Source organism: Ambystoma mexicanum, chromosome 6p (assembly GCF_040938575.1).
Source record: "Ambystoma mexicanum isolate Mex_15411 chromosome 6p, UKY_AmexF1_1, whole genome shotgun sequence".
Taxonomy (NCBI): domain Eukaryota; kingdom Metazoa; phylum Chordata; class Amphibia; order Caudata; family Ambystomatidae; genus Ambystoma; species Ambystoma mexicanum.
In genome coordinates this window covers 659856141-659873990 of record NC_090935.1, presented here as the reverse complement: position 1 = coordinate 659873990, position 17850 = coordinate 659856141, and the positions used below count along the sequence as shown (strand labels likewise).

General features: G+C 43.0%; 1 protein-coding gene across 3 annotated transcripts in view; it reads left to right on the top strand.

The window, feature by feature from the left end:
- The window catches only part of MARVELD2 (MARVEL domain containing 2), a 323008-nt gene that overhangs the window by 227843 nt on the left and 77315 nt on the right, over positions 1 to 17850 (top strand). For all 3 annotated transcript variants that reach the window (XM_069627536.1, XM_069627534.1, XM_069627535.1), the window contains exon 5: positions 15069 to 15240. In XM_069627536.1, the coding sequence (XP_069483637.1) occupies positions 15069 to 15240 (172 nt within the window). The remainder of the gene's footprint in view (positions 1 to 15068; positions 15241 to 17850) is intronic.

Genomic DNA, 17850 nt, shown 5'->3' with positions numbered 1-17850 from the left:
TTTATTTATTTTTTATTTCAATTTTATTGGTTTTGTAAAAGTTCGACAGACAATTACATTCAAATTCGAATACTGAGTCGAAAGAAAAAGATTGTTCACAGCAAGTAACATTTTCATATTAAACGTATAAAGTCTCTTGGAATGAAATAATTAACAAATAACGTCAACAAAACCCACTTTCTTTACCCCGCCCCCCTCCCCCCTTCACATGTCGCCGTCCGGGGATTGAAAACAAATTTAAACATTACCAAAGAACCGCTAATATACTCATGACATAAGGCAAGTGTGCACAGCATAACGCAAGACCCTGGCAAGACAGGCTCCAACAGCAATTGACTAAAATGACACAAAATTTGGCAGTGTTTTGCACACATTCTTTTCACGTAACATATGTAGCACGAAATTCTGACCATCCGTTCTCAACATTGGTACGATCTCCATGTAAGGCTGCAGTCAGGTTTTCCATTCTGTAAATACTCGGAGCAACACCCAGCCACTCAGTCTTGCTAGGGAGTGTGGCTCTTTTCCATACCATGGTTAGACAGGCTCGTGCAGCCATCAACAGACCTAACACCATTTTGGATGCTTTCATGATCGTGTCCTCCGTTTCAATCAGGCCGAACAAGATCAGCAGTGGTTGTTTCTCTCTTTCGACATCTAGGTCCCTAATCCAGCTAAGAACCTCTGACCAATAAGCTTGGGCCACTGCACATCCCCACCACATATGCCAATAATCAGCCCGCTTCCCGCAGCCCCTCCAGCAGTATGGGCTTACACCTTGATACATTTTGGCAAGCCGGGTTGGGTCATATTGCCATCTATACATTAACTTGATAGCATGTAGTTTATACTGACAATATATAGATGATTTCGCCGTCCGTCTACATATTTGAAGCCATAACTTCTGCGAAATTTGCCTACCCATATCCGATTCCCATCTGCCTTTCAGTGTCAGGGAGGGTGTAATATCGACCTCAATCAGTGCCAGGTACATTGCACTTATCAGACCTCTGGAGCCCGTGCATGTGTCAAGAATTCTCTCGAATGGGGTAAGGTCCCTCTGCAATTGTTCTTTCCATACCGGCCATGTCAATACCCCCTTGAGTCTCATGTACAGGAAAACCGAGAGTGGGCCTATGCCAAGCGCCTCCTGAAGTTCCTGAATGGTTATAAAAGAGCCATTTCTCCAAAGTTGACCTGCCCTTTCTAGACCAGCCTGGTACCAGGTCTCAAAGCTTCCTGGTTCCGGGATTGCATCTCGGATACCCGGGGACCATAAGTGGCCCAGAGGAGAGGGCCATGTCGTAACTCCAAACATTTTCTTGCCCGGTTTCCATATTGCCCATATTGTACCTATAATGGGATGAGATTTGATGCTATTACTTAATTGGGACCCAGGCACCCATAGCCATTCACCCAAAATAAAGGGACGGAGGTGATAGTTATCCAGGGCTATCCACTGTGGCTCTGACTGCTGCCTGACATGTGGAAGGAGGACACGGAGTTGGCCCATCCTATAGTATGTTTCAATGTCCGGTAGGCCTACCCCTGCATTATCTTTTCGAAGCTGGAGCAAGGATCTCGGAATACTAGGCTTCTGGCCGTGCCACAAGAAGGCTAGTAGCAATTTCCTTGTTTCGGGAAGTATTCTGGGGGCATTCTAATGGGAAGCATTTGGAACAAATACAGTATCTTAGGGAGGATCACCATTTTTATGGCATTTAAACGGCCCAGCCAAGAGATGGTGAGCTTGGACCATCTTTGAATATCTTTTTGAAGGGCAAGTGACAATGGTGGGAAATTGGCTTCATATATGGATCCTAGGTCCTGAGTAACATTAATACCCAAGTATCGGAGCGTGGTGATACTGACTTTTACTCCTAGGGGGGCAAACCGTTCGACCTCAGAGTCTCTACTTTTGTCAATTGGGAGGACGACAGATTTCGCAGTGTTAATTTTCAGGCCTGCCAACTGACCATATTCTTCAATTATTTCAAGCGCGGCCTGGACCGAATCTAAGGGATCAGTTAAGTGTAATAAGATATCATCGGCATATAGGCCCAGTTTGTATTCTCGATCACCTACTGTGATACCTTTGACTCTACTATCTTGTCTCAATTTTTGAGCTAATCGTTCAAGGGACATTACAAATAATATCGCTGACAGTGGGCAGCCCTGCTTCGTCCCCCTTTCCAGTGGAAACCATTGTGAGTAACCTCCGTTCACCACTACTAAAGATGTGGGGGAGGTGTACAGCGCTTTGATGGCGTGGCAGAGTTTTGGCCCTAACCCGTTCGAGACCAATACCTGTTCCAGAAATTCCCATGACACCCTATCAAAGGCCTTCTCGGCATCTAACGACAAAAGTGATGGGTCCCCTCCCATACCATGTGCCTCGTGGAGTAAGTGAAGTGTTTTTCTCATAGTGTCTGCGCCCTGTCTCCCAAGAACGAAACCAACTTGGTCAGAATGTATTATTTGGTTTATTTTTTAATATTGGTATTGTCTTGCAGTTGTTCTGTTGATCTGCTTTCATTTTGTGTCCAGATGTGATGGGTGCTCCGTGGGGTTTGCCTCGTCTTTGAAACGGTCTGTTAAATTAATTGGGTTGCTCATTTCTTCTGCTTCTTCAATGTATACTGGGTGTTAGCCTGGGATGCTGTGCTCAATAGGAATGTTTTTTAGTTAATTTCAACTAATTCAAATTGAGGCGGTACCCGACCCGTCTCACACGCCCTTTAACAAATACCCCGGGACACAATGGACCATGAACCAGGCCGGTTGGTGAAAATACAATATTTATTTATTTTAAAATTCACAAAAATCACACATTTTAATATTGGGCCGCAATCACAGATGGGGCGATAATTACCATAAAAACTACTGAACTACGCTTGGTTAACCTTTTACATGAACATCTCCAAAGCACAATTGAATAGGAGCACATTTTGAATTAGGATAGATGGCACCCAAGTTAAGGTTTCCTCCTGCAATGTTTCCATAACCCACAAATAATCGAATTCTGAGTTAGATAGAAGCAGCAGGTAGTCGGGGATAAGAGGCAGCAAACAATCAAAATCCAACCTTCCCTCACAAAATTTGCAAAGGCCTAAAATGACACTCGGATTTGACAAATAATTATATGCGTCTTTAATGATATACATATTTTTTATCACAGTATTAGGGCTGTTATATCACTATCAACCATAAGGTAAGTTATCACAAAAGCATACAGTTCACAAAACAGATTGAAATTGAAAACCCAGTGCAGCCGAATTCACACATGGAAAAGTTGCATTTTTTTCTAGTTTGCTGTTTTAAATGCCAAAATGTTTTTTTTTTTCAAACGGGTGAAAATCACTGAATTGGAATGCGGTTTCTGGGCAGGTTGATAGATGCACTACACAGGGACAATACAGAAGTGAAAGGAGGGCTATAGCTAGTGGATTGAGAGAGATTTGGAAGGTAGAATGAGGTTAGTTTTTAGGAAAATAGAGCAGTTAAAAAGAGGAAATCGTTTTAAAACTGAAAGGCACATTTTACTTAAATCTAAATTATTTAGACTATATTGTTAAAGAAAGCCATGGTGCGTTCAAAGATTGATTCGCAATGGATGGATAATCAGGACGGCTAGATGGCAGGGTTGCAGCGGGCATGCATTAGTGGGCAAAAAACCGGTCAAGTCTCAGGATGCTTCACAAAAGAATACTGCAGCTTTTCTCTTTGGTTATTGGGATTTTTTTTTGGGATTTCTCGATTGAGGCCTTGCTGGGATGGCCAGTAATGCTTTGGCCTTGCAGTGGAATCTGGAATCGGCTATGCTTTGGCTTTGAAGTGGGATCTGGAATCTGGCAAGATGAATGTAGATGATCAGGAACGCAGGTGCAGGAAATTCAGGAAAGAGTCTGTCCAGAGTTCTGTCAGCTACCCTTTTTATAGTGCATGGTGACATCATAGAATTATACGGTAGGGCAAGCTTGACTAAGCACACCTCTAAACAATTGGATTGGTCAGGGGTGATAGTTACCGCCTTCCTCTCAACTGGTTGGGTTTCAAGGGCATAATGTCAGATTTATGATGCAAGTTTTACAATGTCCAGAACCTCCCACAGTTACTTTAGCTAAAATCCAGTTTTGCCATAAATGGCACATTTGTACAGTTGGGGCCTTTTAAAAACTTACATAAGCAGGTTACATATTTTATGCAGATCATGCCAGTCCAACTCTCCAATTTGTAAGACATTGTTTCGCCCTTCTAATAATTTTTTGTCATTTTTAGTGTGAAATATTCGGCCTAAAATTCTATAACTTTATACATGTGTATGGATTATCATTAGGCATGTCACTATTGAATTTCACATTGGCATTATGTACACTTTCCTTGGAATACCCAATTCTTTGCCATTTCTGTTCCCAAGGTGGCAGTGAAGGCTACGTCTTAAATTAAAACCCACAAAATTACATTAAAACAGTTTTTACATTCCTGCGAATTTCTGTTGCAAAAATAACCGTCTTCAAAGTTTCTTATTAAAATGGTCTTTTGAAACAAATGGGCTGGCCTTTGTCCTTCACTGGACTATTTTCTTTCTCTTCAGCTACCACCAACTGTCACCTCAGCCCTGTGTGGGGGAGAGGGTTTCCCAGTTTGATTGAAGGTTTATGGCCCCCTTCACTTCACAGGTTGGTGTCCCAGAACTTCCATTGTAAGAGGCCTCAGCCAAGACCAAAGTCTTGCAAGGTAGCAAATAGCACTTGTGTGTTCTAGCATCGACTGTGGGGGGCCTTTTGTTGCTGGCAACCCCCAAGCCGAAACTTGTTTGGGGCTGATTTCCCCAATGTAATTCCTCATTTTATTTATTTTTGTTATAAATCAGAATAAAGCCTGTTGAATAAGATCTCGCATATATGTTTCACAGCACAAAACCCCTTCACATTGCTAGATAAGGGCAGGGCCTTATCCAACATACACTTTTCAACAAGTGTTTTGTAGCCAGTTAGATTCTTGTATGCAGCAATTTGTTTAACCACAGATGCACTGAAATTGACCTAGGCCCCGAAAGCCAGGGCCTCTTTCTAAGGGTGTTGATAATTTGCTGGGGTTATCAGGGGGGCTGGCCAAGTTGTGGTTTATCATCTTGGTGTTCTTCTTTCCTGTGGACGGTGGGCCTAAACTGGGTGGTGTCTGATTCTAAGCGTTGCAGGAAGAGCTATGCAGGAACGGTTTCGTTTTGAAATAAAAGTGTGGGAAGAAGTTGAAACTTGCACTTTCAGTGCACTGCACTGGATGTTCCCTTAAACAGCAGGCACATGTGTTTTGGGGTTTTTATTGTGCATGGGAGGGGTTGTCTATGCGGTTTGTGGGGAGGGGAGCGGAGCAGACCAGTAGGGAACATAGTTCCACTACTTCTTTTCATACACTTCGACCACTGGCTGAGTGACAACTGTGAGGTAGCACTCTGGCTCTACTGCTCCGGAATCAACCATGGCATCAAAAGGACATGTAGGTCATAGATTGCATGATCCGGGGTGAAAGATGCCTGTGTGTAACCACACCCTAACTTGTTTGGTTCCAGAACAAAGTGCTAGTCTCAGCACTAGTGCTTGCAGGGCAGGCGAGGCACATTTGTTGATGGTGCTGTAGGTGCTATTGTGACATGGTGTCTCAAAACCTGGCTCAGACAGCATTCGACTTATTTTTTAGAAGGCCCCTCTCCTTGGCAGATCCCACCCCTTCACTCTTAAATGGATTCTTCCTGAAGAAATCACTATGGGAGTGTGAATAATAATGAAACCTGCTGTCCTCGTTTACTCTCTTCCGCTTGAGCCCTCTCTCCTTCACCTGTCCCCTGATTTGGGATTACTAGTGGTGAGTAGGACTGAATTTGATAAATGCAGGAAGGGACAGTTGACAGTCTTGTATACTACCCAGGTAGAACTGGACAGAGTCGCACCCATGCCCTCTGATGCTTGGAAATCACTTAGACATACACTACTCCATGGGGATGGCCCACCACCTATCACATAATCGATAGAAACCAGAGGGAATCTACCGGGCTACAATATGCCAACACTAAAACACCATCTTCATTGTAATGGTAAGATTGAACTGATGGGTGATAATTGTTTCATAGAGTAATGCTTGTATACTTTCTAATACAAACATGGACAATAAATCCAGTTGCTGCAACGCCAAAACTGGAATTTGCAGTCTGCCCACATGTGGGGAGTCTACTGTGACATCTGAAACTTTGTAAAGTGAATTAGTAAACTGGGTAAGCAGAATGGGTACTAATATCGATCTACTCGCTACACTGTAGAGGCTCAGGAGCTCCTCTAGTGGACTCATCTACTACTTGCAGCGCGCATCCATTGAAAAAATAAAAGGTAAGCCTGTGGGCTTTTCAACGCCGATTGCTGATTTAAAGGCTGTAGAATCATTTTCTTTTTTTCGGAAATTCGGATGGAACATTGTAACGCCCTGCTATCTGCACAAGACTTCTCTGCTGCAATGTACGCCTCATAGATTTGAGGCGGATCTCGAGGCATTCATTAAATATTTTGAAAATACTGTGCTCCACTGGTAAACAAACACTTTCCCATGCGGCTAAACTTCAGTTCAATGCCTTGGCTAAAGAGTATAAACGAGCCATACTTCAATCCAAAGTTAACTCCTACAACGAGAGAATTGCAAAAGCAAACTCTAGCACGAAAGAACTCTTTACCAGTCTACGTGAACTCGAAACAGCAGCCCCTCCGCCTGACCACTGTATCAAAGATCTATCTTGTTGCATAAATATCCAAAATGCCCTCAACAAAATCTCCCTACTCCAAAACAAATCACGGCAAAGAAAACTACACTCACGCCAGCCACCCCGACCCTTGACCAGCGACCCACACCCGACAGCCCCACACCCAGATTTCAATTCACCCCTGTAACCACTACTGAAACCACCAAAATCATCAAAGGCCTGTAACCTTCCAGATGTCAAGGAGACATTTGCGCTCCCACCTTCATAAAAGAATGTGCCGAAGAACTGGCCCCCTTCATCACAACCCTGATTAACAACTCCTCGTCTAGCGATGCACCAGAAAATCCTAAAGAAGCCTGGGTACTCCCACTTCTTAAAAAAAAAAAACATACTGGACCCCATTGTGCCCACTAATTACCGCCCTATCACCACAGTACCCTTCCTCCTGAAAATACTTGATAGAGTGGCCTACCTACAAATTAAAAAATACCTGTAAACTAACAACTTCCTTGGCCTCTGCCAACCTGGCTTCCACCCTGGTCACGGGACGGAAACCGCCCTCCTAGACATCAAAATCTAAATGGACGAGATCAAAGACCAAGGTAACCTAGCCAGCCTACTCGACCTCTCAGCAGCCTGACCTGGTAAATGACAATATACTTGTCAACACCTCGCTCAAGCTGCTAATTTCTCGGCCAATGCCATAAAGTGGATAGAATCCTTCCTGTTCAACCGTTCAATGAGAATGATCTCAACCACAGCGGCAGCCCCTCCAGCCGCAGTCACCTGTGGAGTACCTCTAGGCTCTTGTGTCTCGCCAACACTTTTCAACATCTTCACCGAGCCACTGTTCAACCTCTTAGACAAACTGGGTGTCACATACACAAACTACGCAGATGACACTCAAATACTCCTACCCATCATCGGCAACTACGACAGACTCCAACATACTGAATTAAATGTACTTAACCATCCAAGCCTGGATGACACAACACAAGCTCTGCCTTAATGACGAGAAAACAGAACTATTCTTCATTGGCTCCCAATCTCGGCTAAATAACCTCCCTGACTCCTATAAATCACTCATCATCCCCATATCCAAAGAGGTTAAAACATTAGTATTTCTAGACTTCTCGCTCTCCCTAACTAGGCAGGTAAACGCCACAGACACAGCTACAGCTTACACCGCCAAATTGATCAATGCCAGCAGACCATTCCTGACCTCTGACAACTTTATCACCCTCACCAGAGCCCTTATGCTGTCTAGCATTGACCACTGCAATTCCCACTTTGCAGGTTCTAATTTGCGCAACATTAACAAACTACAAATTATCCAGAACAATGCCGTAAGAGCTGCTCTCAAGATCCCTAAAAAATAAATAAATCACATTTCATCAGCCAGACGTAATATCCAGTGGCTCCCCGTCTGGGAATGCATCACTTTCAAAACCTTATCTCTGACCCACCAATGTCTGTCGAACAGTGCATGATCTATCTAGCCGGACAAATCTCCAAGACCCAATCCAATAGACCTACCCGATCGGCCTACACATGCCTCCTAACCATCCCCAGATAACAGGTGCCAAAAAGCTGGTGGCTGTAGCTTTCCCGTGATTGCGGCCAAACAATGGAATGCCTTGCCTTTAGCGCTTAGATCAGATCCCTCCCTTTGGTCCTTCCGCAAAGGCCTTAAGCCCTGGCTCTTTTCACAAGACTCTTAGAGGAACGACCTACACCAGCTATTTAATATGTAACGTTCAATATGTTATCTCCGTAACCCTCACTCTTATGTAACCAATTGTATTATGTAACGTACAATATGTAAATACCGTAACCATCACTCTTATGTAACTAGTGGCCAGTTGCCTCCGGGTTAGGTGCGCTCAACAAATGTCAAAATAAATGAATAAATATTCAGGATCCTGGACTCCACAGGTAACTGAAAAAGGCTTGGTTACCAAACCATTAGTTTAAGAGCTTACCACTGTTGAATTACCCTGATGCCGAGAGGCCAAAATGCTTAACATACTCTGAGGAATACCTAACTAATGACAATAGACCACAATAGATTGCTAACGTAAAAAATCACCTGCAGCAGCTAGGTCCAGAAACGACACAGGAAAGGGTTCACAAACACTCACTTAAATGCCAAAAAATACATGTTTAGGCCTTCGTGATGGGTACTTATGCCTACCCAGAAGCAAAGCTTTGTTTGGGCTAAAATATTATTAATTGAGATCCAGTCCCTAAGTGTGATTAACGGAGCAATACTAAAGATTGTAAAAGCACACTCTAAGAGACACAAATGGGGATGGCTGGACGGTGGTGAAGCACTATCACCCATTCTGAAGATTGGGAAAATGGCCTAACAGGACATTTCCCAAGCTTCAGTTTAGCATTACAAATCGGCCTAATCAATGGCACCCACAGTTCTATGATCTTCTTCTAAAGATCTAAGGGTACCAGATCTGGGCCATGACTTTTGTTACACTTTAATGAGCCAATAACCCCAAATAACACATCCAGGAAAAATGGTACACCTCTTGAATGATCTCTTTGTACATTGATCGTGTGAAAAACCTAACAGCTTTTCCCTACCTACTACCTGAGGATCCACTTCCCAGGTGGCCAGGGCACGGCCATCTCTGTTGGATCCAGAACCTAGGGGTGGACAAGCGAGGGAGGATCACTTGGGTAGAGGGTCCACAGGATTGGGAACGAGGAGTCCGAAGGTGAGACATGGGATCCCCCTTTTTCCAACCCCCCCCACCCGACATTCCCTCCTCCTTCATGGGCTACTGTAAGTCCTATCCCGTTACCCCTCCCCATTTCCAACAAATACCGGGAAGAAGAGGCAACCAGGAATAATGAGGATTACCTGCTGGAACCACCTTAAGAAACAGAGGGAAGACTGCCACCCACTAACATCAAGTTGTTGCATTAAGAATCAGGCAGGGTCAGGCATTTAACACTGACTATTCACACCTGACCTCCACTTGAATGTACAGGGCTAAAGGACAGGCATGTCTTGCTATGCCTGATTTCAGCAGGGGATCCCTTCTCAGTCCCAAGCCAGTTTGCCAGCGAGCAGATTGGACCGCAAGAGCCAGAGAGCAGGAAGAAACAGCAGAACGGGCCTGAAGAATCCAGAGGAAATCAGTGCTAAGACGCTGTCCTAGTGCTTGAAAGGGGCTGCAGCGTGGCTAGGGAGCTGTGTTGCCAGAGAGGCGGAGAAAGGCAGACTGCAACCTGCTGGCCGTGTCGAGCGGAATTCACGGTCCCTTAGCACATGTGCCAGTACCCAGGGAAGCAGAGGGGGCAGGTGGTGAGACCCTGACCTCGCCCCAAGCATCCCGAAGACCGCTCGCCAGTAAGACACTTACTGGTGAGTTTCAGGAAGAGAAATGGAAACTCTGTAGCGTGTGGGTGGCTGGAGCGAGGGAAGGATTGGTGCAAGAGGCGCAAAAGTAAAAGACTGAAAAGTCCATGATTGTCTTTAGAAAGAGGGGCATTCTGAGACTTGCAGTGCAGAGACTATTTGTATGGAAAAGCCAAAGGGGTCAGGGACCAACACATAAGAAAAGGTCAAAAGGGTCTTGAACCCATATTACAGAAGAACTTCTTGAAACACCAGCATTGACTGAACCTACAGGGAGACGGGAGTGTCTCAAGGGAGGACAGACAAGAGGGTAAGAGCAACCCGAACCAAGAGAGTGAGAGTAACCCGAACAGACGAATGAGAAAGCAAGTGTGCAAGAGGCACCAAGCTAATAAAGGAAGAGAAAGAAACTTAACGTGCAAGTGGCACAGAAACATACATACAGAAGTGAAGGACAGATCCGAGTGGTCGCGCAGAGGAGAAAGTCAAAACCCTTGCGTTCTCGAAGGTCTCTGATCTGCAACAACACAAAGGACCGATATAAGGAAGACCACTAAGGAGAAAGTGAGGAAAAGGGGGAGCTACACTGGGAAAAGTGGGAGCGAAATCTCCCCCTTGTGTTTGTGAAAGACTGTCTTGAATTTGGTAAAAAAAGTAAATTTGTGTAACCCATTTGAAGGTGAACTGTGTAGACGGCCTTAGTAACAGTGGTCCTGCACAGGGCCAGCAAATACTGTGCATTTACAAAGGTCTCTGTCATATAAACCATTGAAGGATTGTTGAACTGTTGAGGAAGGGAACCCCATTGTGAAACATTTAAAGGTTGATGCCGAACCAGGCGAGAGAAGCCTGAGAAAACTGTTTTGAGAAATTAATACCAAACCAGGCGAGGGAATACCGATTAAACTGTATGCTGTTGAACCGTGTGAATTCCGAGCCAGGCGAGGGAAGCCTGGAAGAAGTGTGCCCCATTTAACTGTGTGAAGTAGCCATCCAAGCTCCTAACACACTCTTCTTACTCAAGCTTGGGGAAGGGAGTGTAATCCAACTCAATTGCCATCTTGACTTTCTTTTGATACTCTTTTGTGTTGACTTGTATACCACCACTTAGTTGTTGTAAAAGCATGGGGGCAAGCATAGGTCTCGGATATAGACATTACTTTATTTTGACTAGACTGACTCTGACTAATTACTTATATTTAACAGTCCGAGACTACTTCCATTATGGACTTTGGGCCAGGTAGGAAGTCTCCACTCTCTCATTGACTAGGCACAGCCCTCATTCAATAGTACAATTAGGCACAGTAAGGCCATTATTATCTGTATGGTGTGCTATAAACATTTAGGTATAGGTGTCAATTCACCGCTTCCTCAATGGGATCAGGAGGATTCCATGAGAGAGTCGAGGCGATTTAAAAAAAAAAAAAAATGAATGTTCCCACAAATCACAATCAGATATGACTTTGTTCAATGCAAACACATAGCTATTAGGATCTTCTGGTGCACCTTAGCAAAAACATTTGTCATTTGTCACCTGTGGAGAAAAGTAACATTTAATAAGCAAAATTAGATGGCCCTTTTTTGTTAGTTTAGCAATCTGAAAATCTAGATGATTAACTATTCCATGGACGAAAACACTATTAAGGAAGCAATCATAAAGAGGCTGCCTGTGTTTTTGTCCTGCCCTATTGGATTCTGCCACATAACAAATCAAAACACAGCCTTCTAGATGGACTAAATCAATTGACCAAGTTTCTTGTAGACAAATCCGAGAAAGTACCCCTGGATACTCTAGTTTATTTTCCAATCCTTCAGTGTTCGGGACAAAATATGGGGTGGAGTTTCCAGACTTATTGATGCAAATGTGTATTTTTACAGATGATGAAAGCTTCCTATAATCAGTTAGGATCTTCTAGGTTTGTGAGGCCCCCGTAGTGATTTGCAAGTGGGACTACTGCTTTTTTTCTGTTCCCCTCAACCAAAGATTCCACCTCGATTTGTAGCAAGGTTCAATGCTGTAAAGAAGCACTATTTGCATCGAAGTAGGAATTATGTAGCAGCACCATTCTGATGTGTTTATCTTTCACCCAAAGAAGAAGAAAGTTTACTGGGTTGGATTCAGACAAAGTAGCAACCAGATTTGTATCTGATTGACCAATGCGTTTGACCAGCCTGGCCATCCAAACTGCTTATTAAATTGTGTCAGAACTCTCATCTATGAATACTCCAAACGTGAAGGTTGCTAAACGTCTGTAATGGTAATCGGCAACATAGGAGTGGGAACATCGACAGGACGCAATGAACAATTCAAAACTCACGCCCCCTCTCTCCTCTTAAAGCATCAGTTCTTATAGCTTTCTTCACCATTAGCAACTGAGGGAGGTGTGCTTAACCAATAATTATAAGGAGTATCTACGTTTCCTGCCTATTTTCACATACTTCAAAGACTAATTCATACTTCTGTCAGTTCTCCAACTCCTGATTGCCGAGGGCTCATCCAAACATACAGCCGCATGATGCTGTAACTGAAGCAGGTAGGCCTTCTCTAGTTTCAACTACATTAAAGGAACCTTCTAGTTGCGAACGCGTTGATGGAATGTTGCAAGTTTAAACAAATTAACTTGGAAAACTAAGCATGAATAATATAAAAAGGAATCCCTGCTTGCAAATGGCAAACAAATACATGTTAAGAGAACATCTTTGCAGAATACATTTTGTCACGTCTCTACAGAGGCCAGAATAATATTGCATTGACTGAGCCTGTTCTCTTTATAGCAGCTATATATTGGTTTGCATCTAAATGCTCTCTTGGATAACAACTCATATAAGGTGTTTGTGACTTCTGCAGTGCTGCATTACTCTACATGTATTCTACATAGAATTGTCAAACATTTATTTTCTCTACCAGAATTGGTATTGAGCTGCAGGAGGGAGAGAAAAAAGCCCTATGACCATTAGGCCTTTTGAGATGGTTTTAGTTATCTTTGTAATCCTTGATCTCCCTATTGGTATGAATAGACTTAACAATCCAAAACTAACTTGGCTTTCCATAATTAAAACGTATGTCAACAGGATGGCGGGTATTTCCACCCTTTCCATTATTTGCCTGGCATTATTCAGCTGCAGGGTCACGTCAACATTTAAAAACATTTTTTTTAAAAACAATCTAGTCTTGGTCAATTGTGGTAAATAATAATGAAAAATGACACAATCAAATGCAACAATTTCGGGATAGTAGACTCCAATCGCAGACAATCTCTCATATTTTTGGAGAGAGCTGCATTGTTGCATTTGCTCAGATTCTTTTGTTAGAATAATCTACTTAATAGCATAATATATTAGTTATATCCATGGAGTGCTACCTGGTTAGATAATTTTCAAGCCGTTTTACCCAGCTTGTTAGCTTCTTGTACAGGGTCAGTCCTACTATGCATTGTGCTTTGTGCATCATCTTTGTACTTGGCAGTTTCTTGTTTTGCTTTAATCAGTTTTGTTTTTGGCTTTATTTGGTTTCTGGGAATGCCGTTTGCAGTCAGTGGATTCTAGGCGGCACTCACCAGCTTGGTCATGAAGGTAGTATTCACCGGGGTAGTCCCAGTACTATTAGTGACTGCCTTCACAGGAAAGTGATAAGGTTATTAACATTCCTATGAGGTCAAGAAACTTTGAATATGAAAATGTGGAAGTAGAGGTGCAAATATTTTGCTGACATCATTAATCTGAGCTTCGACTTCATCAACCACATGTTTTGCGAAAATTTGTAAAGGCCCGATTCCCATTGGTTACTTAGGCTGGTTTTCCCTTCAGAAGACGTGGGTGCTTTTTCTTTTTGCTTTGATTCCAATCGGGGAGTCCTTAGTCGTACAATCATAAAAAGAAAGGCCGCTTTTGTTGCCTTGATAGTTGATTGGTTGCAGTGTTGGCTTGGTTGCAGTGTTGGCTTAAGGTGTAAGGAAGATGAAGGAAAGGCAAGGGAAGAGCACTGCACAGCCAAAGAAACCACAAAGACTGCTGGCTGCTGGTCTGCGCTTCCCTAGCGGGGATGAGCTTTTGTGCTTCTTCTGGACTCCGGGTGGGTTGGAACTCCTGCCAGGGTCCGCGCAGTGCTAATTGCCCCTGCTTCCTGGCAGTCATAAGCTCCACTGCCAACTGCGCATGGCACGAGTATGGGGCTGAATCGCAACATTGGGCAACAAAATGTCTGTTGGGTCTGAAGTGCAGGGTTACCGAGTTGATGCAGAAGCAGTTTCCTTTTGCCACTTGCACATTGTTCAGGAAAGGCAACATCTGATTTTGATTTTAACTCCTTAATCTTGTTACTAATTATTTACATAAATGTTATTTTACGACCGTTCTAAAAGAAAAAAACACTATGGTTTCTCCTTTCAACTCTGTTCTTCACTTGAGGGTGTGTTGACTCTGTCAAATGGAAGGAAACGCACCACTGGCCTGAAAGATTTGCTGTTGGTTCCCAACAATCTCAAATCCAATAAGGAGTACATTTAGGAGGTTGCCTATTTGCAGATCCACAAATTATCTGTCTGTTTTGCAGCTGCCAGTGACGTTTTCATGCCTAGGCAGGGAGTGGAGAGTGAAATGTAGGGTAGTTGAGCTCTCTGATTAAAATGTACATACTAGATAACCTCTAAACTGATAGGGCTAGGATTACCATGGGTGATGTTTTCTTGTGCAAGAGTTAATATTCAAGTTATTGTCATAAATACATGAGGAATTTCATTGTAAGTGAACTATCTTTTTATAAAATAAAAGTGAGACTTAAATTCAAACAAAGCCGAATCTGCCCATACATATGGAAAGCTGACGTCCCCAATTGTCATATTTCTCTTATTTGGTTTTTACATATTGCATATGCATTGATAGCTACAGCTTTGTACAGATGTCAACGCTCATGCACAACGTGTTTTCTTTTGTATAATACAGAAAATATCCAGTTATTCGATCAGATGAAGAAAGAGATCGCTATAAAGCTGTGTTCAATGATCAATTTTCAGAATATAAAGAACTTTCTGCTGAGGTTCAGGCCGTCTTAAAAAAGTTTGATGAGTTGGATTCAGTGATGAGCAAGCTTCCACTTCGTCCAGATAACCAGATTGTAAGTATTCTTGCAACGTCAGACCTGATAACATGTATAAGGAACACATCACTCTATTACTAACCACTCTATTGACTGCCGGATGTGGTACAGAGGACACCGATTACGACATTTTGGCTGGGGTGTGGCTAGATCTGGGGCTACACAAATGTTGGAACTGTTGGGAGGAGGGGCTACCTAGCCTTTTGATTGTCAGCCCCACCATAGCAACGCCTCAGCATTTAGCCCCATTCACCAGGGATGCTGGGGCCAAAAACCTTGACATTTAAGCCAAAGATTCATTTGATGCCAGTTTACAAAATTGGACTACATTGTGCAGTGTGTCCTGCTCGTCATGGCAGAAGTCAACCTATAGCACTCATTCCATTTCCTTTTTCAAGGGGGCTAAGCACCAGCCTATTTTAAAGTGCCAGTCTGTAAAAAATAGCATCAGAATTGGTATCATGAAGTATCGGATTTACTGTGTGCTGATGCTTAGCATAATGTTACTCTTAAATATGTAATTTGGTAATCTGTGCTTACCCAGAAAATGTTTTTCTGATTTCAAACTCTCTACAAGCTAGATCTTCACTGTTGGGTCACGTGAAAAGTTTGTCCAATCAAAACAAAGGATATAGTATCTGCATTGGCATTACTCGATCTTCTGTTGCACACTTTTAATTGAATGTAATTCAACAAATATAAGCATTTTTTGCCGCCTCTTACACATTTTAGGTGAATTTGGGAAGAAATCACTAATTTATTTTTATAATAAAAATACGGATTGCTTCCTAAATTAACTAAAAATACTCCTTCCCCCTAACTAGCAATCATTGAGATAGCCACATCTCATTATATAATAGTTGTGAGGTATTTACTCTTTTCTTTTGGCACTCGAGATTCAGATCTCAATCTCATCAAAATACTCAAAAACGACACTATTCCCAGCCCAAAACTTTCACAAATCTTCCTTTCTTACCCTGCCCTCTCCAGCTTTGAAACTACCCTACTCCAGCACCCTTATATAGTTATTGTTTAATCTTTTTACGTTTGAAACCAGAACAGCCGTTTGTAGACAGTGAGCAGATGAAATGACAAAGTTAATTCACATTGCGATAATAGCTTCAGTTCTCTCAGCCAGGACACCATCTTAACAGCGGAGAAACCGCTAACATGCCCTCTTCTATAGCTGCAATAACTAACACTTCCCACTCAATCCTCCCAGATACTTCACAAGTCCTGTTTGTCAGATCACATTAGTAAATGATAGTTGTGTAACATTTGACCTTGAGGTCTTAGACCATCCCCAGCTAACAAGTAGGTCACACCCAACCCTGACACACTCCTTTTGTGCTCCCCAGTCCATTACCCCGCTATTTGTGCCAGCCGACAAATGGTCTGGCTAGGGGGGGGCCAGGAGGACCCAAAGTCAGAACACCGACAGAGCGAACGACGAAGGTGGACGGAACAAGCTGCCCGGGGTAAAGGTGGCTTTGTAGGCTATGGGCCCCTTCGATCGATCACCCCCTATATAATTTTAGGGCAGTTTCCGAAAACAAATCGAGATCTTGAATCTCAAACTGAATAATGCTGGTTTTCAGAAACGAAAAGCCTTGGGACCTGCAATTAATGCATCATGAGGAGATGGTTAACTTTTTGGGTACAAGGGCACTCCGCTCAATGCTAAATTTGAAAAAACGACTGGATGGATTAACGCCAAACCAACAAAGCATTTCCTTTGAGCCCAACTTGTTTTTATTTGAAGAAAATCCATCCAGCAGTTATGACTGAGTGTGCATTAAAATTGGACATTTTCCCTTTTCCATACATTTTTTCCATAGGGAGGGAAGCGCACCTTTTTATTTGTACCCTTTGTCTTTTGAACCATAACACAGATTTGCAAGACTTTTTCCACAGGGTCCAACATCCTGTTTGGAAAAAGTTATCCATCCTACGGCTCAAACGTTTTTTAGACTTGGAATGGAAACATTTTATATGGATGGGTTTCACGATCATTATAGTTGCAACTAGCAGTCCCCCATAATACATATGTCACTTGGGACATGTCAGGTGCCATCAGTGATGACCTCATAAGAGAAATCAGTTGGGACACTGCTTATTTTTCCATTTAATGTTTAAAGTGTGGAGCTAGCTCGAGAGCAGCAGAGCGTTGGGCAGAGTGTGGTAAGCCAGCATTTGTGCTGGCATATTTTAACAGTATTGCAGTACTGTGAATTGAGGTCTGTACGTCCCTATGTGCGTCCATTGGAATTAGTCCTTGGTCCAGTGTTGGTAAGTACCAGCTATAAGTAAACATTTTTGACGTATTTGAAGATATAGAGTGCATTCTAGCAGAGATGAGTACCCTGTCTTTTTTGAAGGTCCAAAAACGTTTGTCAAGCATTGTAAATAATGGTAGGATAGCTACAGAAAGTGGGACTTGCACATGGCAATCTACAATTTCAGATGCAATACTGTTGGAGTCTGCATCCTTTGTATAAGGGACTCTATTTAGAACAGCATGACAAAGGTACTAGCAGGCCCTGCTGTAGATGTGGGGTGGCCCATTTCAACATGTTTAGGGGTGGCCTTTGCTGAGAACGAAAGCAGTCTAAGGCACCCGTGGGTGCA